This window comes from Mirounga angustirostris, unplaced genomic scaffold (genome assembly GCF_029215605.1).
Source record: "Mirounga angustirostris isolate CCGP_5_RB_7025 unplaced genomic scaffold, mMirAng1.0.hap1 SCAF_4, whole genome shotgun sequence".
NCBI classification, from domain to species: Eukaryota; Metazoa; Chordata; class Mammalia; order Carnivora; family Phocidae; genus Mirounga; species Mirounga angustirostris.
Genome location: NW_026991712.1, coordinates 31,041,962 through 31,067,122, shown reverse-complemented (window position 1 = coordinate 31,067,122; position 25,161 = coordinate 31,041,962). Strand labels below are relative to the sequence as shown.

General features: G+C 32.7%; 1 protein-coding gene across 11 annotated transcripts in view; it reads left to right on the top strand.

Annotated features, from left to right (window-relative positions):
* The window catches only part of OXR1 (oxidation resistance 1), a 443,163-nt gene extending 423,287 nt beyond the window's left edge, over positions 1–19,876 (top strand). For 6 of the 11 annotated variants that reach the window (XM_064587995.1, XM_045896060.3, XM_045896065.3 and 3 more), the window contains 6 exons: positions 10,100–10,180; positions 12,051–12,176; positions 12,931–13,083; positions 14,856–14,951; positions 16,705–16,778; positions 18,652–19,876. In XM_064587995.1, coding sequence (XP_064444065.1) covers positions 10,100–10,180; positions 12,051–12,176; positions 12,931–13,083; positions 14,856–14,951; positions 16,705–16,778; positions 18,652–18,787 — 666 coding nt within the window. In that variant the 3' untranslated portion in view covers positions 18,788–19,876. Of the gene's footprint in view, positions 1–215; positions 783–10,099; positions 10,181–12,050; positions 12,177–12,930; positions 13,084–14,855; positions 14,952–16,704; positions 16,779–18,651 lie in introns of those variants that run through there. The other 5 variants (XM_064587996.1, XM_045896061.3, XM_045896062.3 and 2 more) reach the window with 3 other exon arrangements.
* The last annotated feature ends 5,285 nt before the right edge of the window (positions 19,877–25,161 follow it).

The window sequence follows — 25,161 nt, the reverse complement described above, 5'->3', positions numbered from 1 at the left end:
CTTAAAAAATGCTCACATAGGGCGCCTGGGTGGCTCAGTCGGTTAAGCGACTGCCTTCGGCTCAGGTCATGATCCCAGGGTCCTGGGATCGAGTCCCGCATCGGGCTCCCTGCTCAGCGGGGAGTCTGCTTCTCCCTCTGACCCTCCTCCCTCTCGTGCTCTCTGTCTCTCATTCTCTCTCTCTCAAATAAATAAAATCTTTAAAAAAAAAAATGCTCACATAAAAGATGACATTTTATTGGATTTTTAGATTTTAATAAAGAATAGATATATGACTGCATGAGCAAAACAACAAAATGTTAATTGAAATCGTTTGTGTACATTAGGAGGGACTCCGGAAACTGCACTTAGTACTTTTTTATGACAGATATTTTTAGTGTATTTCTTAAGTGAACTGGTGCTTGCAAATACATGCTCTGTGTCTTTAAACTTTTGAGCCCTTTTTTTTGCACATTTGGGTACAGTGCAACCAAACTTCAACATGGGAAACCTTCTCTTCCCTCCCTGGCTTTACAGTCTCCACTCAGAACTATCTTTGCAGTGGATACTACTTGGTGATTAGCTCTCTGTCTTGTCAATCAAATCTTTGTCTCTAGCAAACTGTTTTGTCACTGTAGTAGGGCTCTTGTGCTGAAATTTATCTTTAACAGAGGAAGAATGCTTTTCAAAACAGTCTTTATGAGATTTGATATAACTTAATTTGCTCTGGAAAGGAAATGTCTCGTCTCTGGTATGGGAAAAAAGGGAGAAGACATCAGCCAATTAATCATAAATACACTCTGGTAAATTTTAGTCAATGATTTCAATTTCTCTGTTTATTAATAGTCTTTATGGTGACATGATGCAAAATTATACAATTTCTGAAAGTTTAAGCAGAGGGAATATTTGTAGAATACAAAGTTGTATGATTACAGAAAAGTACCCTTAAGTTTTTTCTGCTAATCCTAAATATCTTCAAAAAGGAAATGAATAAGAAACTGTAATTTTGTTTTATAAAAGTATTTTGGCTTTCCTATTTTATATCAACAGGAAATTATCAAATCTTTATTGCTGCCTTAATTTCCAATTTAAGCTGTTGTAGGAAAATATTCAGAATTTTTTTTCTTAAAAATAAACGGAGTAGAACAGAGTGAATTAACTTTAATTTTTATTGACTGGATCCCAAACTAGATAAATTTATAACATTGTATCTTAAGACAATTATTTTAGTAATCTTGAGAAAAGGCTTTTTTAAGCTATCCTAAAAATTTCCAGCAGTGCTACCTAATACAAAACTTTAAAAAATACTCTGTCTAGTCAAGAAAAATCTCAACCTTACTATTTTGAGAATCCTTTTATTTTTCAGTAAAAATATGTGTGCATTATTTGTTAGAAAATGTATTGCCAGTTCTTTCTGTGGTGACTCAGGATTATAACTTGCCTTATGAATATTAATTTTTATTTTTACTGTAATTGTGAGTGATTTAAATAAAGCTAGATAAATAGTTAGAACCAAGAATGACTTTGGAAGATGCCCCCAAAGCAGCTTGCCACCTATAAATGTTAAGCATGTAAAAATACCAAAATTATTTCAGCTGGTGTTTTTATTGGGCTTGAATGTACTTTGTTAATGTCTTTTTATGTTTAAGTTGAATAATTTCAAATTTTTGTTCATGTGATACATCAGCACAGAGGGATGTAGGCATCTGAAATGATTTAATTTGTTAAAATTGTGACCAGATTTATCGGAATAGCCAGTTAACACAGCTTTTTTTTTTTTTAACCAAGAACAGTGGAGCATTCATGTATTTTTTGATTTGCAGTTCAAATAAGTGTTTATAATTAGTTTGCTAAGACTTTAATCTGTTAAAAATACAGGCAGAACAAATTGTGCATGTTTTGAATTTTATGGATCATCATAATGTGCATCACAAACTTACCACACTCAACATTTCCTGTTTTTACCCTTACAGGAGGCTATTATGTGGTTTTTGTCAGGTAGGAGCGAAAGGTTCTCATTGGTCTTCAGCTCTGCCCATACATATAGTTTATATATTATTACATTCAGCCTTCATAGTAACCTTGCAGAATCAGCATTACTCCCCATTTTAGAGATGAGGAAACAGGTATGAAGTGGTTACTGAACTAAGCTGTCACGGAGCACAGAGAGCTTGACTGTCACATTCTTTACTTCACCAGGGTGTATTTCAGAGGTTTTAAAAATGTGACAGTACAGTGTGATGTGTTTTGATGTGTAGACAAGTTCAGGTTCAGGTTTTCTAGCTGTTTCCCTTGCTTTAGAGTGGTTACCCTAGTAGCTGTACAGCAGGAAAAAAGCTTAAGAAAATAAGGCTTAAAAGGATAGCAATTCTTATTTTGTAGATTGAGATTCCCTAATAAGATTTTGCCTGAAAAGGGATTCTTGTGCTTTAAAACAAAAAAACAGAAAATGATTCTTATAGAATAACAAATATTTTGTAGCTTTTTACAATTCGTCATATCTTTACTCAGCTGATTAGAATGGTATCTGAGACTTCATATAGGTCTTATAACTAGTATTAATATGACTATGTATTTATGTAAATCAGGACAATTTTCTAAATGCTCATGTATATAGTATCATATTTCACCTTACAGTAACTGTGTGTTAACCAGATATAGATTATTTTCATTTTACAGATGAGTTAATTTAAGGCTCAGAGACATTAACTAATAACTAATAGGTAAAATATGCTCTAAAATATATGGAATGAAGTTAAACCTTTGCCATTTAGCTTCAGTGAGAAGCATATTGATCAAGCATGCTTAACTTTCCTGTCTTTATTTTTTTTAAAGGCCAGTTTAGAGTTTATTCTGACAAACAACCTAAACTTTAATTTCTAACTATTTATTTGAAACTATTTATATATTTATTGTAACCATATACTGTATCCTGGCTTTTTAATATCTGTCAATAAATTGTAATTTGCTTGAACGTTATAAGTCTATTTTATAATAAGAATTTAGGCTTAATTAGATTAAAGTCACAAATCATTAAATATAGCAACATTGTTTTGTCTCTATCCATATTTCATTATTTTAGTCAACTTTTTTTTATATATTTAGGCCCTCATGTGATAAGACAGATTTTTTTTGTACTTAGGCTTTCATGTATGAAAACAGAAAAAAATCCCATGATAACTTATTTACATCTCTGCAAGAATAAGTCCATAAGAAGAGCTACTTTAAATGTAAAAATCTTCCAGTGATCTTGGCTCAAGATAATATTCATGTTAATGAGAAAAATAATTACTTCTGATGCCGTATATTAATAACACTGTATTATTCTAAACACTTACTTACCATCATTTAATCCTCATTGTGAAAATTGCTACTCTCATCTCCATTTTAAGAAACAAAGGCAGTCATACTACAACCAAAAAGGGTCAGAGCCATGGTTTGAATCCAGGCATTCTGGCTTTAGTCTATGCCCTTCAATTCTTTACTCTCTGTCAAAATCTTCACAACATAACCAGGGGAAGGGAATTAACATTTATTTTGTATATTTAATGTGTCAGTGTTTATTTTGATACATGTCTTACATATATTATCATGTATTCCTCATAAAGTGCTTAAAATATTATTTCTGTTTGAAAGACATAAAATGGAGACATTAAAAGCAGTTGCTCAAGTTCACAAAACTAGTAAAACAGAATTAAAATTAAGGCAGAGGTCTGTACCCAAACCCAGTATTCTCTCTGCTAGACTGTGTTGCCTACCTGTAGTACCTATTCACAGGAAATTTATTAGCTAGTATTTATATACGTCTTATTGTATGTAAAACATCTGCTTTCTAGTCAACAACCTAATTGAAAAGATATATGCGTATATATTCAGTGTAGAATATTTTTTCTTCATTTGACTTAGTAGTTGAAAAGCATATTTATTGTATATGCTTTTAGGAGACATAATAATATGCAAGTTAGGAGACATAATAATAAAATGAGTATCTATGATCCCACTACCCAACTTAAGAACTAGAGCATTACCAAAGCAGTTGTATCAGCCTGTATGTACTTTCTCTGTGTCATTTCATGTTTTCCCCAGATTGGTAACCACCTCCCCAAATTGTGTTATCCTTCCCCTACCTTTTTCTAATTAATAGATTTTATTTTTGAAGCAATTTTAGGTTTACAGAAAAATTGAATGGAAAGAACAGAGTTCTCATATACCCCTCCCCCCACCAACACACACACAGTACTCCTGTTGTTCATATCTTGTATTGGTATGGTATATTTGTTACAATTTATGAACTAATATTATACGTTATTATCACCCAAAGTCCATAGTTTACCTTAAGGTCTAGTCTTTCTGTTGTACGTTCTGTGGAATGACATACCATTACAGGATGATACAGGGTTGTTTCACTACCCTGTAAGTTCCCTGTGCTGCCTCTATTTATCCCTCTTTACCTGAATACCTAGTAACCACTGATCTTTTTCTTGTTTCTGTGGTTTTGCCTTTTCCAGAGTATCATATAGTTGCCATCACACATTATGTAGACTTTTCAGAATGGCTTCTTTCACTTAGTAAGATACATGTAAAGTTTCTTACTGTCTTTTAATGGCTTGATTGCTCATTCATTTTTAGTGCTGACTTAATATTCTGTTGTCTGGATGTATCCGTTCTCCTCTTAAAGGATATCTTAGTTACTTCCAAGTTTTGACAAAATAGAAAGCTGTTTTACATGCAGATTTTGTGTGAACATAAGTTTTCAAATCATTTGGGTTAAATACCAAGGAGCATGATTGCCAGATTTTATAAGATTATGTTTAGTTTTGTAGCCATCTACCTGACTTTTCCAAAGCAGCAGTACCATTTTTCACTGTACCAACAGTAAATGAGAATTCCTTTTGCTCCACAACTCACCAGCATTGATGTTGTCAGTGCTTTCAATTTTAGCCATTCTAAATAGGTATGTAGTGGTATCCCATTATTTTAATTTGTATTTCCCTGATGATGTATGATATTGAACATCTTTTCATATTCTTCTTTGCCATCTGTATATCTTCTTTGGTGAGGTGTCCAGATGTTTAGTTCATGAGTTGGGAAATATTTCATCTGCCTCTATTTTCTAGAAGAAACTGTAGAGAATTAGCATAATTTCTTCCTTAAGTATTTGATAGAATTTATCAGTGAATCCATCTGGATTCACTCCAGATGCTCCAGAGCTAGAGATCATAACTTTCTTTGTAAGTACAGAGTACAGAGTCAGCTACCATAGTATATGCATTGTTGCTTTGCAAAAAGTCAGTATAATAATAATGGCACAAATGGAAATCTGTCCAGTTTATCTGTTTTTTTAATTCTTATGTCTTTCATAGCTTCCAACAAGTTTGCATAGCTTTTTATAGAGTATCTTGATGTGTCCTGGTAACTAATTCGTTTTAGTTGGCTAGAACTGTGCCTCATACTTTCTGTTTTGGAAGATTAGTAATTATTAATTAAATTTCTTTAATCAGTCTAGGCCTACTCAGTTGATCTATTTTTTTTTTCTTGTGTAAGTTTTGGTGGTTTGTCTCTTTCAAGGAATTGATCCATTTATCTAGGTTATCAAAGTTGTGGGTATTGAGTCATTTATAATGTTCCTTTGTTCTTTTAATATCCATGAGATCAATAGCGATGGCCCCTCTTCATTTCTTCATATAATTCATTTCTTCCTTCTCTTCTTTTAGTTAGCTTTGCTAGAGGTTTATCAATTTATTGACCTTTTCAGAGAACTGGCTTTTTGTTTCATCGATTTTTCTCTATTGCATTTCTGTTTTCAATCTCATTGATTTCTGCTCTAATTTTTTAATTTATTTTCTTCTACTTCAGATTTAATTTGTTCTTATTCTAGTTTCCTAAGATGGAAGCTTAGATTATTGATTTTAGGTCTTTCCTTTTCTTATATATGCATTCTATGCTATAAATTTTCCTCTAATTCCTATCTTCACTGCATCCCAAAATTTCAATACTTTGGAATTTTTTTTCATCTAGTTCAAAACATTTAAAATTTCTCCCAGGACTTTTTTGACTGTGCATTAATTAGAAATGTGTTGTTGAAAAGTATTTGGAGATTTTCCCACTATTTCTCTGTTATAATTTCTAGTTAATTCCATTGTGGTCTGAGAGCATACTTTTTATGATACCTATTTGTTAAGGTATGTGTTATGCACCAGAAAGTGGTCTATCTTAATGAATGTTCCATGTAAGTTTGAGAAGAATGTGTGTTCTGTTGTTGTTGGATGAATAGTCTATACATGTCAATTAGATCCAGTTAATTGAGGTGTTTTTCAGTTTGACTCTGTTCTTACTGATTTTCTGCCTGCTGGACTTGTAAATAACTGATAGAGGAGCTTTGAAGTCTCCAACTGTAATAGTGGATTTATATATTTCAAGATTACGTAATGAGTATTCTTTTCCCCTGACATACTATGGAGAAAATAAGATTATTCCCTTTTTGAGATTCACTTCTTACATTTACTGTTCCAAAAAGCTGAAGCAACATATAGATAGTGTAATTGAATGGTTTTGAGTGGCTAACAGGTTTCTTTCTGACTAAAAGAAGAGTGAATATATCTGCCTTCTCATGAAAATCTGAGTCACCTGCAAATACATTTAAGAGGAAGTAATTTTAAATATAGATTTATTCAAAACTTTGATAATATGTTCTGTTTTCAATTTGCTGTGGATTACATCTCTTTTTTTCCTCTCTTTCTGATTTATGGGCAAATTTATGATTCTGATGGCTTCTTTTATACCTTATTTATTACAGTCCCATGAAGTGTTATTTTGAAAGCAGTAGTTTAGGGCAAAAAGGAGCAAAGTTTTAACATAATCCAGGTCTTATTTTGTAATAAAGACGTTGTGTATGTATAGAACAGAAGGTTATATGGTGTGAAGCATGACGTTGTATGCCTTTTTGTTAGCTGCTACAACTTAGATTTCCTCCTTGTTAAACATATTTTTGGGTACCAAAGTAAGTATAAATGGCATTGATTAGGTAATATTTGTCTTTCTACTCCATTTCCCTTTACTAAGGAACACAAGTAAGGAGTAAGTAAGGAATAAAAATGGCACATTCACAGCTATCTACCAGACTTTTGTTAGTTTGCCAGGAAGTTGGGGGAAGGGAGGCTCTGTTTTGTTTGTGGGGTAATCTCGGGGAAATACCGAACATCCTGGAAGGAGGACTATTAGACCATAGCATTGGTCTTTATGTCTAGGAGAAGAACATGTTCTTACTCATGGGACTGACAGAAACTGTATGTTTTTCTCTAGCTTTAGCTTTTGTTCTGTACTGGTTGTTGTTGTTAGTCCCTTTGTAATAGAGATGGGTGGATTTAATCCTGCCCCTACATTTGTATTCTGTGAAAATAAATGCTTAGGGAAACACTTTCTCTGTGTGAGAGTCCTTTGTCAGACTGGAAAGACTGGAGAGTAGCACTTAATTCTGTAGAGTAGGTCATAGTACTCAGTTCCTACAGCGGGGATTTGGCAGTGTATGCAAACCACTTTATTCCTCAAGAAATGACTCTAGCAAGACAGTGAGTATACTTTTAATTGAGGCTAGTTTCTTCAAAGTCTGCACCCTTAATAATTGGGAGTATGGTGTAGGACATTTTGTAGAGATGTGTCCATTTTCTACTTAGGTTTAACCTTTTGGGTAAATAAATTCTGTACATGGAGTATGATTTACCAAAGGGATAAAAATTAATTTAAGACTAATTCAGTTCCATCATATATACTAATAATCTGTATCTCTTTATTCATTTATTTCGAGAAGATGATGTATGTTTCTGTACTCATTTGATTTCACACCCTTTTTCTTTATTAATTCACAGACTCTTTTGACGGTTTTTTGTATCTTCATTTATCACAGCCTGAGTAAATATTAGGATTGAGGAAGTAATGGGTTTATAAGTCCCAAAATACAGTTTTTTACAAAAAAAAGTATGAATGAGAAAAGGTAGATTTGTGACATTAAAAAGAAACTATGACTTTACCAAATGTTACAAGCTTATATTTAGGATGGCAGTTCATGGTTCCCTCAGTGATACCTCCTACTCAGTGATAATGATATGGTTAGCTTGTAAGTGATTCCTTTTGTGAGCATAATTTAATTTTACTTCTAGCAAAGAAATGTGTTTAATACGGTAAAAGAAGGAGCTTTAATACAAATAAGTGTAAAATTAGTGTTAACCAGAAGGATAGAAGGAATGCAGAGGAGTAAATATGTCATATAATTTGAAAACTCTGGCTAGGAGACTTGATCAGATTGAATACCCTGGGAAAAAGAAAGAAAAATACAGCTGGCCATTTAATATTTTGTGGAGATTTCTTTTGCTGGTCATAGAAAAACAAGGCTGTGATTTTTTAATTTTTAAGATCTAATTTCTCTTTCATCTTTATTGAAAATTTTTTTGTTCTTAATTGAAAAGGATTTAATATTCTTATCTAATCCTGAAATTTAAAATTAATTTCAGAAGAGTCCTAGTATACAAGATAGTTGAGCTCTCAAAACTGAAATATTTTAATATCCATAAATAAATAAATAAGGAAGGTCTTCAGACATTACCCTTTAGTCCTTAGGGTAATTGGTGAAAAATGATTAAGCAAAAGTAATGTTAGTAATAGTAGCTATTATTTACTATGTGCTGGACACTATACTCAATCCTTTATTATGTGCATTTTATTTCCTCATTTTTTTAATAAAAATTGTATTTTGTATGTGGTCTTATTATTTCCATTGTTTTATGGAGAAAAAAAGAAGGGTCCAAACTCGGATCCATCTGATCCTCTAGGGCTCTAGAGATCATAACCATTTTGGGTTTCTTTGTAAGTAGGGTGAACTATCACATTGCATGCATTGTTGATTTGTAAAAGTCAGTATTATGACAAAACAGAAATCTGTCCAGTTTCTTTTCCTTTTTACTATGCTCATGTCTTTCATAGCTTTCAACAGGTTTATATAACTTGTCAGTTACCTTGATGTTTATGGGTGGTTAATTTATTTTAGTTGGCTGAAACAAGAGCTTTTTAAAACCTAGGTTAGAGTCAGCTCTTCCGAGCCAGTGGTTTCAGCTGCATTGATCACAAGAGCAATCTGTAATAGCTCAGGAGAGTCAGCACATTATTTATGGCACAACCAGAGTTCACTATATTATGATTTCTGTTTTAGGAATTAGGTCATGATCTGAGAAAGCTGTAGCTGTTGTATCAACCTGAGGAAACTCATCTGTTTTTGTGGATTTTTTATAATAATGTTCCTCTTCATGTATGGCTTTCAACTGCATTATGCAAGAGACTGGTCTAGGCAATTATAGAAGGTAAAGAATTTTTCTTAGGAATTCAGAATGTAGGCAAGTCATTAAGATTTAGTCACAGGTAGCTGTTGCAGTACCAACCATAAAGAAATAATATAAAGACAAAAACTGAAGTCATGTAGAAAGACTAAAGTAGACATGCCTGAGAAGGTACTGTTGATTAGGTACACTTTTGAAAATCTAATTTTTACTTTCTAGAGTTTATTTTTCTTACTACCTTAGGTTTTTTAATGTACTTCATTTCTTATTCTTGCTCCCTCCCTTTCTTTCTGATACAGATCATATGGCATGGGTATGTTTCTCACCTTTGCCTAGAAGAAATTCTTTCAGCATTTCCATTAGGATAAACGTTTGAGCTAAACTGATTTGGAGGGGAGAGTTGAAACTACCTTTTCTTTGTAAAATGCCCACCATTATGATTTTAGATGTTGTCTTCAGTGTTATCTTTGATGTTAGCAAAGCATGTTGTTTTCTGTAGTGTTTCCTTTATAAGCAACTATAATTCTATTCAGTCAAATTCTGTCTTATGAAGCAGTTCATAAATCTTATATTGTGAACCAGTTGGATGTAGCGGTTTTAAACTCATTCATGTGTATTTCACTGTAGCTTGACACCGGTATCTCCTGGATTTTCAGCATGGAGTGGGGAAAGAAACCCTGATTACAGTTCTCTTTCTCCATTTAAATTTCTCCATTTTTTGTTTTGTTTTGTTTTGTTTTGGCTCTTTTTCTCAACTGTCAGTGGAATTATTGTCTTCCTGTCTCCATATTCAGGTAGTATCAGTGGCTGAGTATCACCGCAGGATCGATGCTCTAAATACTGAAGAACTACGCACACTCTGCAGACGTCTCCAGGTGCCCCATTCAGTAGTTTAAACCCCTCCGGAGATTGAATACTCCCTGTTTTTAGTGTCTTTCGTCAGGGCAAATCTCATTTTTAAAGGATTTGTTTTGACTGCAGCACTAAAATAGCCCATCAGAAAATTCCTTTTTGTATTAAAGAGTATGGTTTTGCCTTGAAGAGCTCTAGGATTATCTTTTCTGTCATCTTTTCATTTAAAAATATTCAGAGGAATTTTCTGGCACTGTAGAACTGTTCTCAGTACTGTGTGTTTCTTAGAGCAATGAGGAGTGTTCACTTAATTTTAAAATTGGAAGAATGTTTTGGGTTTGAGGTTAAATCTTTACTAAATAGAATCTGAGCGATGACGTACTGTCAGGCAATTGAAAACCTTTTAATGAGTAGCAAGACTTAAATATTTTCTCTTCTTTAAGGTTATTTCAGTTGTATCAACCTCACATCAAATATTTTAATGAGATAAATTGTTTTTGTTTTTGAGGTATTCCTGGTTGGATTAGAAATACTTCGGAATAGTATACCCTAGACATCAGAACTAGAAAAATGATTTAAAATTCCATGAAATAATCTTTGTGATTTTTTTTTAATAACAAGAAAGTGATACAGTTGAACTCATTTTTCAGTTTTGTGTATTATTGTGTGTTTTCCTCTTCTTACTAAGATACGCTTTCATGGCTGTGCTAGAACTACTGATTTTTGTCTTTTCTTTTGATGCTTCTCATGCTGCCTTGGATTTTTTTTTTTTAACCTTTCACATCATCAGAATAAGGGTAAAACATGCTGATGATGTGAAAGAATTAATATAGTTTAACTGCTCATCAAAAAGCAGTACAGTTCTAGAACATGTATTGGTTGAAAATATATGCTATTTAGGTTTGGTAAGACATCTGTTAAAGGAACAAAATAGTTTAGCAAGATTTCATTCTTAATGGAATCAGTTGCTGTGCATTGCTGCATTTTAGTTATCTGCTCCAGTAGAATTTTCCAACTTAAAAGTTTCATCAATAATAGTTATGTTTTATATCTTTTATTTCCTAATGTTACTGCATTTATATATTAAAATTAATGGTACTTTATAATTTATTAATAAAATATGAAAAGTATCAACAGAATAGATTGTATCCGAGTTTGAGTTAATTGACATTTTTATCATTTTAAGAATATCAGTGAGATCATTTCCATCATGCAAAAGCATATATTCTTTTTTAATGCATCACATTTATCTAATTTTTAAAATATAGTTATGAAAAAATTAAATCTATTGTGTGGTCCAACTCGATTAAAAAAAGTGTTTTGAAAATAAAATCAAGGAAGGCATTTTCTAAGTAATGGTAATTTTTCAGTGAAGCAAATAAATCTATGTATGCACACATACTGATGAAAATTATACTTTCTTAAAAAAAAATGTTTAAGAAAATTATACTTTCTATTGGATCATTCTTTAAAATTTTGGCACCCAGAAAGTTTTCTTAATTATTTTTGGCAAATTTTATGTTTACCATGAAAAAAACCCCACATATTTTAAATAGCACAGACAAATAGCAAGCTAGCTGGCTCACTTTTGCCCTTCAACAGGAAAATTAAAGTTTGCATGTGACTTTTCCTTTCACACAGAAATATGGGTGTTAATCATTATCTTTCCATCATATAGTGGTTGAGAAAAATGTCTGTTTATAGTTAAAAAATCTTTTTCTACATTGGATATACTATTGTTATTTGATAGAGCATCCTTGCCTTCTAAAATCCTAAATTAAAGTTTTAGCCCACTTTTTTAAGGTACAAAGTTTTATTTCTCTCAAAAGGCAGAAATTGTTTAATGCATGTTGCAATTTTATATTAACATGCTGCTGCTGTTTACTTCTTTAGATTACTACAAGAGAAGACCTAAATTCAAAGCAGATTGCTCCATTGAAAGCAGACCTGGAGTCTGAATCTTTTCGACCAAACCTCAGTGATCCCAGTGAACTCTTACTGCCAGATCAAATTGAAAAGGTATAATATACCCACATATGTGCATTTCTGAGTGTGTGCCCGTAAGAGTAAAACAGCCTCTTTTCGGTTGTTTTCAACACTAAAGAAGCAGGGTTACTGCTATTAGTCTTCCTTTCCCGTGAATAAAAGTAAACAAAATATAGCAACTAGTGTAAAAGGTGATGTTGGGAGCAGGCATTAAAATAAACAATAGCAATTTAGATGAGATGTTGTAATAGCCAAAATTTTAATTTCTTACTGTGTACTAGTTACTTGTTTTATGTGGTTATCTCATGTAGTTTTTTACAGCCCCTATAGGAGTTGGATACTCTTATTGTGCGTATTTTATGAGTGGAAAAATTTAGGCATAAAGAAATTTAGTGTCTTGTTCAAAGTCACACAGCTATAAAATGTTGAAGCTTGATTTCTAGGGCCCATTATTTGGGAAGTTGTTAATAATTAAGCTAACAGTCCATTCAGTATTTTTGTTAATTCAATACAGAGGGTGAAAACAATAAGTAATCCCTATTTCTTGTCTCTCTTCTAATCCATGTCTTGTTTGGCATGTTCCTTTCTTTTCCTGGTGAACAATGACTATTTCATGCTGAGAAATGTACAGTTATTCTTCAAGCATCTGTGTATCTTTGAGAATAATCTCTACTGTTATTTTTGTAGCCTATATTTTATGAAATACCATTATATTTCAGCTGACATTACTATCTTGCACATTGACAATAAGCTATCAAGTAAAATGTTAACATTTTATTTTTCAAAGCTTACCAAGCATCTTCCACCAAGAACAATCGGCTATCCATGGACTCTTGTTTATGGCACCGGGAAGCATGGCACAAGCTTGAAGACCCTTTATCGAACAATGACAGGTTTAGACACCCCAGTGCTGATGGTGATTAAAGACAGTGATGGGCAGGTATGAAAAATAACTACATGGACACCTTACCCTTTAAGAGATTACAGTAAAAGTAACATTTAATATATTTTTTGATAAAAATTATTTTCATTAAGTTTAACTGATAATTTTATTGAGTACTTCTAATATACAAGGCATTTTTGAGTGCTACAGAGGATAGATATGAGCATGAATCATTAAAGGGATTATAGTCTGGTAAAAAAGAACATGTAAGTATACCAGTATCTCCTGGAACAAGCAAAATATGCCAAATGCAGTGAGAACCTAGAGAAAGCAGAAGGGGTGTTCATATCTATCTGGACAGGTAAGAATGAAGTTCATGGAAAGGGTGAAAATTGATAGAGTCTTGAAGCATAGGTTAAAGTTTTGAAAGTTAAAGAGAATTGTGTGAGGATGCTACCAAGAAAAACCATAGGTAAGCAAGAAAAATATGGTTTTTTCCTGAAACATCAAGTTCAGGTCAATTAGTTCAGATTGGAGAGTAATGAGAGGATGAAATAGCAATATTAATTTAAAAAACAAAACACTACTACTACTGACACTTTTATTGTGCTTTTTACATTTGACTAATCATTGATAGGCATTGTCTTATTTAATCATCAAAGCCCTATGAGATTGATACTTTTATCATCACTGTTCTAAGGAAGAGTAAACTATGACTAAAAGAATTTCATCAGCTTCCCCAAAGTTAAACACCCAGTAAAAGGTAATTGCAGCACGAAAATGAAGGAACTGCTTACTACATGCCACAGCATAGATAAGTGTCACAAATGTAATATTGAGTTGAAAATCAGACACTAAGGAGTAACTATCTTATGAATGCATTTAAAGAAAGTTTATAAATGGGCAAAACAAATCTATGGTATTCAGGCTGTTTAGCTTCCCTTGGGGAAGTGGGTGTGGTGATGCAGAGGAGGCACAAGGACAGCTTCTGAAGTGCTGATGATGTTCTGTTTCTTGGTCTAAATGAAGGTTAAATGGGACTTTGCTTTGTGATAATTCCACATTAAGCTGTGTATTTATATTTATATAAAACACGTATATATATATGACATATACCTTTGAATAAGAAAATCTATTTTAAAAATTGAGACTGTCAAAGTAGATTATCAGTAGATTATCAAAAATTAAGATTATAAAAGTGACTATAGAAATCATCTATAAAACTCTACATTCCCATTTTATCATGTGGAAACTTAGATCCAGAGCATTGAAATAACTTGTCCCAGTTCCTTATTCACTCATTCTTTTTTTAGGTTATTTATGTTGTGTATTTTGTTCTGTATAAGAGCATAGCATTACAGGTCTAAGCAATTCAGACCAGAGACCTTCTCTCATGGAATTTATTCTCTAATGAAGACAAAAAGAGCATATACCTTTTTAGTAGAATGTTTACCCATGCAGAAGGGTTTTGCTTTCCTAAATCCTGTAATCCCACTGTAACGTGTTATCCTTATTGTACATGCGTTGTGCATATAAGTTCTCCTGAAATGTGATAATCACTTTTTAAGATTGTTAATTGTTATAATAAGCATCCTTTCAGATTTCAAAACTAGGAAAAATTTCCCATTGAGAAACTGATATGCCTTGTACTTCACAATAATGCAAATTTTATAACAGCTGATTGTGTTTCCCTTTTTAAGTAGGAGGAGATAAAATTATATTACATTTCTGGTTTTTTTTGTATCTTACTTAAACCTAAATAATGAGGTAATGCTTAATGAAGCAAATTAATAGTCATGTCATTGAACATGCCTTTTTTTACTCCTTAGGTTTTTGGTGCATTAGCATCTGAGCCATTTAAAGTGAGTGACGGCTTTTATGGTACTGGAGAGACCTTTGTTTTTACATTCTGTCCAGAGTTTGAGGTAAGGACAGTTATTCCAATATTCAGTTTATAAAGAAATGGCATAATGAAAAGAGCATGCACCTTGGAGTCATATACACTTGCATTTGTCTCTCATCTCTGTCTTTTGCTAACTGTAACTTAGCACTTTTTGACCATTTTGAGGTTCAACTTTCCTATGGATAGAATGGGAGCCATAAATATAACGGGATTGTTTAAAAATTAAATGAGAATCATACATACAACACTTGGCATAGTGCTAGACATACATCATGGTCTCAGTAAGAAGTATACATCATCGTTACTGTTCTGAATTGCCATTGTGAAATTCTTAGAAACTTTCAGTGACTAAGTTGCATGATGTAAGTATTGGAAACTTAAAAAATAAATCATTTGGGTTTAAATCAGTTAATTACCTTTTTCTTACGGCTTGATTAACTTAAATTGAATACATTCCAGTGCCAATAAGATCTAAAATGTAAAGATGTACAATGAATTTTAGTCAATATGTTGACTGTTTAAAACATTGCATGCAATGTCAGCATTTTGGGTACATTAAAATTCAGTGTGTCAAACCTTTACTTAAGAGATCTTGAAAAAAGGTTAAAGAACTAGTCTTTAGAAATAGTTTCTATAATGAGCAGAATAGTTTCTATAATGAGCAGATAACACACTAGAAGATTTCTTAACAAACTTGTACTTAAGTTGGCTTACCAGATTAGCCAGTGCTTTCCATTCCCACATAAAACATAACTGATGCCTACAGCTAACTGGAAGTTTATAATTGTTACAGTTATTTTTAAAGATTTATTTACTCATTTTAGAAAGAGTGAGTGGGGCGGGGGTGGGGGCAGAAGGAGAGAGAGGCAGAGCAGCAGACTCTCCACTGAACATGGAGCCTGATGTGGGGCTGGATCTCGCCACCCATGAGATCATGACTTCAGTCGAAACCAGGAGTCAGAGGCTGAACCAAATGAATCACCCAGGTGCCCCTGTTACAGATTTTTTAAGCATCAGTTGTGCTTATATTTAAATCTTTTTATGCTGTTGCTACCAGATTATGTAATTAATTAGATATTCTATAACTATGAAAAAGTGAATGTTAAAGTTTATTTTATTGAAAACTATAATGAATACTTAGGAAAAAGTTGATAAAGGTGAGGTGTGCAGTGCTAGAATTTGCTATTGTATTAGGTTTAGGTAAAACTCCCATGGAAGGTTAGTAAAAAATATTTAAGAATATGAACATCTAGAAATTTTGCTCTTGGACTTAAGTGTTTTCATGTTCTCACTGCTCTTTAAAAAAATTGAAACTGGAAATCATAAACATATGTAGTGGGCTTATTTAAGAGTGATGGTAGGCAAATCTGTATCCAAAGAAAAGACCTTGGCCTTATATCAAAGTATTATCAAATTAGTGTACATTTATGTTTAATGTTAAAATAAAAGTTAATGGCATCTGTAACAATTTTTTAACTGATTTTCTGCTTCAACTTTTTTCATTAACCATCCAATTCTTGATGCATACATAGAAAAGAGAAGTATGTATAAAGAGATAATAAGATTTGAGGAATTGGAAATGAAAGTTGTGTGCTTTTAAACTCAGTCATACAAATACTGAAGCACAAAACACCAGACCCTTCTGCCCAGTCTTTTGTTCTGTTACTATTCTCTTACTGTCAATCTAGGCTTTGTTAAGTACTTGGGGTTTAGGAGAACTAACTCTGTATAGTGACCATTTTCATCTACATATTTAAAGCTTTTTATTTTTGTAGGTCTTTAAGTGGACAGGAGATAATATGTTTTTTATCAAAGGAGACATGGATTCACTAGCTTTTGGTGGTGGAGGGTAAGTCTCTTGAACATTTTACCATGAGATTTTTAAAGAAACTATTCATCTGTATTATTTATAAAGTCAGTTATTTTTGGAAAGTTTTGACATTAGAATCTTAATTTGTATACTATGACTAAGAGAACAGTATATTTACAAGAAGGTGCTTAAGTGTAGTATGTGAAACTATTGATAAAATATTTGTTTATTCATTTTAAAATGCTGTTGATTCCCTTTTGATTAAAACCCATCTTTTAGTATTTGAAAGTGAAATACACTAACATCTTGTACCTTCTCAAATTTTTTAAAAAATCATGATGGTATGTTTCTCCCAATGTATAAAAAGATCAATTGTTTCCTTTTTATTCTACCCTGGAGACTTTGGATTGATAGTTCAGAGAATAATAGAAATTTGTTTTCCTACAAAAAAATTGTGACACACCATCCCCCCAGATTTTCAGAATTTGTTTTCTTATTTGCTTTGTTTTTAACAGTATCTGTTAGTCATTGATTTGATTTGATTCTTTTGCATAGCAAGCACTATGAGAACTTTTATTTATTCATTCTGGTATCCCAGCTTCATACAGTCTTTACAGTGTTTGGAAGTAATTGGCTCTACTTCCTGCTAGCCTAGACTTTCAAATAGTGCTTATTAGCAAACGTTTACTCCTTCTTTTGTTATTTCTCTCTGTCCTTCAGGACCAGACATAAAGTATGCTAAGTAATTCCCAGACTTATAAAAGTATTGTTTCCCCCAGCTCTGAGGATATATAATAATTCATTCAGGCTGCAGAATCTTGTTAGCCTGCAAGAATATTCAATATCCTGAATGATTCTAACAAATTCTCTTACAACTTCTCTATAGATAGGTGTTTGGAGACATGATTTCAATGATTAAAAAATTACCGTGATTATTATAGCCTTCTCTGAAGGACATAACCCGATAATTAAAAACCATGTTATTTTTAGTTGTGGGAATCAGCATATGTTTATATGTTCCAGTTACACCTTTTTTTATTGGTGGGGTGCAGGCAGTCATTCAGCCCTATCCCAAATGGTAATCTTACATGTGATTCAGTTAGCTCTCCAGGAAGGCCTCACAAGCAAATGGCTGATAATTTCAAGCTGTTAAGGGTGCCTTGAATCTTTGAAGATAACATACATAATGTCATTAGATGTCTGCTGGAACTTGATTTTGATTATACCACATGATTGCAGCAAGCTAAACTAAACACTGGGTCATTTGATAACAAACTAGACAAATTTACAATCTTTGGAGAAGGAGAGTACAGGCTCAGAAACCTAGAGCTACAAGGACTTGATTCCAGAATTCCAGACAGGAGCCCCAAAATCTAAATCATGATGTGATGGACTAAATATAGGCTTTGGAGTTAGACCTGATTTAGATTCTGGTCTCAACATGATATTACATATGGGACCTTGAGCAAACTGAAGTCTAAAGTTTCCTCAGTTGTGAATTGGAGATTGAACCACACATGTTAATGTTAGATGAGAGGGAGTTTTCATGTTAAATATATTAAATATTTAACTCATGTCAAATATATTAAAACCATTTAGCAAAGACAAACCCATAATACCAGGAAAAGAAAAACGGAGTGACACCTGTCTCAAAAGAATTATATGTGAAGTTAATTTTAGAGGATTCATTTTGTACTTAATCTGTGTAATGGGATGTGAACAAAACAAAATTGCTTTGTACCAGTGTGAAAAGGAGTGGGAAAGGGTTTGAAAAAATTAATGATTTTAGAGTTTTGAATATTGAAATTTCATTTAAATTATTATTTTACAACCTCTGCAATACTTACCTTACAACTTAGGACGTAAGTATTAAGACATTATTGTTAAAACTGTTTTCTTTTATATATTGCAGGGGAGAATTTGCCCTTTGGCTTGATGGTGATCTCTACCATGGAAGAAGCCATTCTTGTAAAACATTTGGGAATCATACACTTTCTAAGAAGGAAGATTTCTTTATTCAAGACATTGAAATCTGGGCTTTTGAATAAATGTAATGCTCTCTGTCTTAGCAGGATAATGGCCCAAACCTGACATGGACAAGCATTGTTTGGAAAGTTCAAGAAGCAATACAATGTAACATGTCACTTGTGCTTTAAAGTTAATTGTATCACCATTTTTTACAGCTATAATTTTGGACTTTATTTTTAAAATCATGTTTCTGTCCCAGAGTTTTTTAGGTGTAGACCATGGTGTGGGTCCATGCAGTTTAACAGCTTGGGTTTTGTTAGAATTTTGTCAGCATTTTAATCATAGTGACCACCTCATCTACAATCCATGTTATCTCAGTCTCCTAATAGAATGGTGCTCTTTTTTTGAACCTCTTTTGGTTTATTACTTTTAAAACTATATTGATTGTTTTACTAGAGCAGTCTAATTGGGGCATTGAGAGAATGAAGACTAGATAATGCTGTAAGGCATCTGGAGGTTGGCACCGGTGACTTGGACAAGCTCAACTTAGTCATTCTTGTGAAGGAAAAGACACATGCCAAAATAATGCATATTTCATAAACCACTGAGTTCTAATTTTAATTCACACTACAACGTTCTCTTTATTAATTTTGCAGGTATTCTTAATTTCATTTTAATAAAAATGAAATTTGAAGAAATTCTGGTTGTAATAGACCACAATGCACATGATCTGCAGGTTTGGGCATATGCTTTCATGGTTGGATTATCTGATAAAGTTATAAAATACAAAGGAGAATGAGAACTTGATGATTCTACTGGACTTAATATATCAAGCAAGAAAATATACTATTTACATATTTGTAGCTTAGCAGGGCATTATCATAAGTACAAAAACTATGAAACAGATGCATATTTCTTCAACATATTGTGTCAGATATACTGTTTTATAGTTCTGTTGTTTTAGCCTTGTTGCACACCAACTCCCAAAATATAGGTTCCTGTTCAAAAGGAAAAAAAAATGTTTTTTTGAGTGGTATATGTTACTAACTACCATTAGCATTTGCTGTTAGAAAAGGGCAATGATTATAGTAGACAATATTGTAACTCAGTAGACTTGTTGAATATGCAAACTTACTGTCAAGTGACCTCAAAAAAAAAAAAAAAGACAAGATAGAATATACTAGTAGTTCTTCTCCTCTTTTGTAGGAAACCGATAATATGCCATTGTGGCGGTCATTCATCAGTTAATTTCAGAGCTTCATGGTATGCAAAAAAAAAAAATCCTGCTGTTATACATGTGACAGTGACCTTGTGCTGAAATTTCAGCTATTCCAGATAAACATTGTATATTATCTTGTAAATTAATGTTTAAAGGTAGTTTTGTTCTTATAGAAAGTATTGATTGCCAGGTTGCTTATAGCACTTTAAATTATTCTAAAAAGGAAATTATAAGCCAAATATGTTGGCTTTAGTAGTTTTAGTTGTATAGGACTTGAATATATTTAGATCTTTTGAAAGTTTAAATAATTATCTAAAGAAAGCATAATGCTAATGGAAAACAAAATCTGATCTATTTAATATGCTATCGCTGAATATGAATAGAAATGTGGGCATCATTTCCTTGTCTATGTAAAGCTCTCTCATTATAAGTAACAATATATAGATTAAATGTTTACAATATAGAGAATTGTAAATAAATATATCATTTTTTCCCCTTTGGTCTTCCACAGCAGTATTATTGTCTTTGTGGAGTTGACTAATAATTAAAAAAGAAAAAAATCCTGTATTGGATTTCAATTACAATAAGGTCATAGTGGTGTATACCAAATAAAATTAAATACTTAAAATACAAATTTGAGTTTGGATTTATTGAATAATCAAGTTACTTCCATATCTGAGAAGTCTTTGATTAAACCTGCTACTATGGTTTATGTGTAAAAAATGCTTCTAGTAGTTTTGGGTGGTAGTAGTAGTGATGGAAGGATGCATTCAAGTAGAGAGAACATCATAGTTTAAAAAATGAGGAAGTGAGAGGGCACTTGACCTGTGAAGAAGTGCAAGTCATTTGATACTTTTAGTTTATGTTGATTTCTTTTTTTGATGTGGAGTGCATAGCAAGGTAGGACTGATACCATAAAGAGTTTCATTATGTGCAATGCCAAGAAATTTAGATTTTTTTTTATCTCATAGGAGCAATTAAGAAAATTTGAGTGGAGGAATGACATGATGAAGTTTACACTTTAGAAAGATCTCTCAAAATTAGATTGGTAGAGGAAAAAACTAGAGACCAGGAGACAAATAAGCAAGCCTTTATACAGTCCAGAGAAAAAATGATGAGGCCTGAATAAGAATTGTACAATGGTGATCAAGAAGGAGGCACGGTGGGGGGAGGGGGAAAGCATGGATTTGAAAGAGATTTAGGAATTAGTGTTAACACAATTTCATTATTGTCAGAAAGAGCTAAGGATAGTTCTTAGGTGTTTTACTTAGCAACTGGGTAAATTATCCATTGATATGAGTGATGTACAAAAAAGAGAAGCAGCAGATAGGGAAATTAGGTTAGTTACGAGAAATTAGCTGATGGGGAGAGGTGTTAATATTTCATTCCATTAAAAAGATTTTAAAATCAACAACATACAGGTAGATGTTGAGCCACTACCTATGAATGAAATGCCCTTGGAGATTATAGACTGAGTGAAAAGAGAGAATTCTTGAGATAAATTTTGTGGATATAGTAATATTAAGTGATAGGCAGAAGAAAAGACTTAAGCTTCCATTTCTAGAAGCTAGAACAAGAACAAATGAAACCTAATGAAAATAAAAGGACAAAATGAAAATAGGAACAGAAGTCAGTAAAATTTAAACAAGGATACAAGACAAAATCTGAGAATAATAAAACTAAACTTCTAGGAAGGTGAAGAAAAAGTACGATTGTTAAGAATGTGAAAGGACACATTACTACAGAGCCTCTAGACTTTAAAAGAGAGCATATTGTGAACAATTTTACATCAATAAACTTGACAATGTAGGTAAAATGGAAAAAACATTTCAGAAAACAGAATTCGCTAAACCTGACCCCAGAAGTAATACAATTTTTGTATTGTAGAATTTGAATTTGTTAATGAAATAAAAATAGTCCACAAAAAAACCAGGCCCAAATGGTTCCACTGGGTAATTCTTTTAAGTATTTAAGGAAAAAAAGTCAGTCTTAATTAGATGAACTTTTCCCAGGGTATTAAGAGAGAACTTCAGATACTGCCTTTTGAGGCCAGCATGACTTGATACCAAAACTTTACAATTCTTACAAGAAAATGAAGTTCTAAAACAGTCTCATATGAACATAGATACAAGATCCTACATAAAATAACCGCAAATCAAATCAGCCATATATAAAAGAATATCACCAAGTTAAGTTTATTCCAGGAAAGCAAGAGAAGTTAACATCTTAAAACATACCATTTATCACATTTACAGAAAAAAAGTTTCATGATCATCTCCATAGAAGCAAAAGAAGCTTTTGGTTAATTTCACTGGGGGTCTATGATAAAAACTCAGCAAACTAAGAAAGAAGTGCTCTTCCTTAATCATTAATGATAAAAAAAAATTATTCTTGAAAAATGTACAGGAAGCATTAATTTATTGAAAGTTTCCTCCCAGAGATAGGAAACCTGACAATGATAACTGCTATCACCACTTCTATTCAACATTGTTCTGGAAGTTTCAAACAGTGAAAAAGCAACAAAGAAGGCATACATAGGATTGGGAAGGAAGAACTCTAAATGCCATTTGTATGTAACATGATTTAGGACATGGAAAATTCCAAAAAGATCAAACTATTGGAATTAACTAGTTGATTAAGCTAGGTCACTAAATACCAGTACAATATAAAAACTTCATTTCTCATGTACAACCAACAATTAGAAAACGAAGCTTAGAACATTGCCATTTGTAATACCATTGAAAGTATTAGATATATAGCAGAAAAGACCTCAGTAAGAAGGATATATACCATATTCATGATTGGAAGACAATATTGAAAGATGTCAGTTCTCCAAATCAATCTATATTGGCAGTGAAAATCTCAGCCAGGCTTATTTTTGGAAATTAAGCTGATTCTATAATTTATGTGGAAATTTTAAGACAGAATAGCCTAGCCAGGGCAACACTGAAGAATGAGGCTGTAGTCTTGAACACCAGATATTATGATTAAAAAGATGAGTAAGTATGACAACGTGGTATTGGTCAAAGGATTTACAGAGGAAAGAATCAAAATCAAGAGCCCAGAGAAGAATTTTTTTGAAAAGATGGCACTTGTTCAATCAAGAGGATGGTCTTTTCAATAAATGGTGCTGGATTAATTGGATATGCATAATGAACAAATAATCTTGATCCATCTCACACTACACACAAAAATTACAGATTGTGGATCTAAATGGAAAAAGTAAAAAAGTAAAAGTAAAGTATTAGCTTTAAAAATATAGAATATCTTCATGAACTTAGAATATGCATACATTTGTTAAATGGGACAAAAGAGCACTCATAAAGGAAAGAAATGATGAACTCTACTACATTAAAATTTTAAGAACTTTTTATCAGAAGACATTATTAAAAGTGAAAAGGCAAGCAACAGAGTGGAAGGTTTGTATAATACACAGATCTAATGAATGTCTAAGCCCACAAAATATAACTGACTACAAATCAAAAAAATTCAACAAAGAAGGTGAGACTTTGGCAGTTCCAAGAGAATTAGAATAGCCAATAAAGGCTATCTTAAAGGGAAATGTGAACTGGAAAAATTGGGGAATTTTTCTTGGCAGGATCTACTAAAGCTGAGCCTTTGACCAGCAATTTAATTCCTTCGTATATACCCAACAGTAATGTGTGTATTTGTTTACTGAGAGGTAAGTATTGGAAGGTTTACAGAACTATTTGCTTTCTCTTCTCCCCACTCTCTTCCCCCTCCCTCCACACACCCATCCACTCACTTATTATGCTGAATCTAATTCTATTATACCTTACATATGTATTTGTGTGCCTCTCCAAGACCTGGGGTATCCTTTTATATAACCACAGTACAATGTTTGAATTCAGGAAATTTAACATAACAATATTTTGATTTAATATGCCATTCACTTTTTAATTTCACCAGTGGTCCTAATAATGTCCTTTAAAGCATTATTTTTCCTGATCCATTATCCAATCCAGGATACTTCATTGCAGTTAGTTGTTCTTTTTGATCTCTTGAAAGAGTTCATTAGTCGTTCTTTGTGTTATATGAGTGATGTTTGAAGAGCTCAGGATTATAGAATGTCCATCAATGTGGATTTGTCTGAATTTTTCCTATATTTAGGTTATGCATTTTTGGCAAGAAAACCACAGAAGTGATGTGTTCTCTGCATATTATGATGCACATATATATGTTTATCCCCTTATTGGTGATAATAGCTTGAATTAGTTGATTAATATATAAAAACTATGTTTTTCCACTGCTATTACTTTCCCTTTGTAATTAATAAAGAATGTGTGGGGAAATACTTTAATACCATAGTTATTGTTCTCCAAATTTTCAGTGTTTTTGGTATCCATCGAGGATTCTTGCCTGAATTACAGAAATTGTTGCAAAATTACGATTTTTCTAACTTTCATTCCCAGCACATTTATTAGTTGGCATTTACTGTAAGAGCTTTCTTTTATCACTTAAGAATATGTATTATTGGTATGAACTAATAGGTTCTTTTTTTTTAATTCAAAGTGTTAGAATCCATTTCTGTCCTATATTTAACCAGTGAGTGCCCTGTCAAACTGACTTCTATACATTTTCTTGAGCGCTTGCCCCTGGTAAAACATGATGTTCCAGATTTACCCGCACTTTCTGTAATCCAATCCTAGAATCAGCCATTTCTCCAAGTAGACATGTTTCTCTTCAAGGAGAATGATATTTGGAAATCTGTTATTTTTTTTTAAGATTTTATTTATTTGAGAGAGCACAGTGGGAGAGTAAGAGGGAGAAGCAGACTCCCTGCTGAGTGGAGAGCCCCATGCAGGGCTTGATCCCAGGCCTCTGAGATCATGACCTGAGCCAAAGGCAGATGCTTAACCAACTGAGCCACCCAGGTGCCCAGAAATCTGAATGTTGCTTGTTGCTGCTGGGGTGGCGTTGCTTCTAGGGCCTTTTAGGAGACAGAGCTAGGAAGTAAATTCACACATCATGAATGCACACTAATACCTCTAATTGCAATCTAACATTATGGACTTCTTTCTTGTCTTCCCACACTCCATGTTTGTATCTCTCTTCTCCCACACGGAGGATATCGGTATATTACTCATTTGCTTAACCTGACAATAAACACATCATAAATTCAGAATTGCTACACCCATACTCTCACAACAAAAGTAGAATATTCCTTTGCAGTTTTTTGTCTTTAGACTGAAGATATTTAATCGAAATATTGTA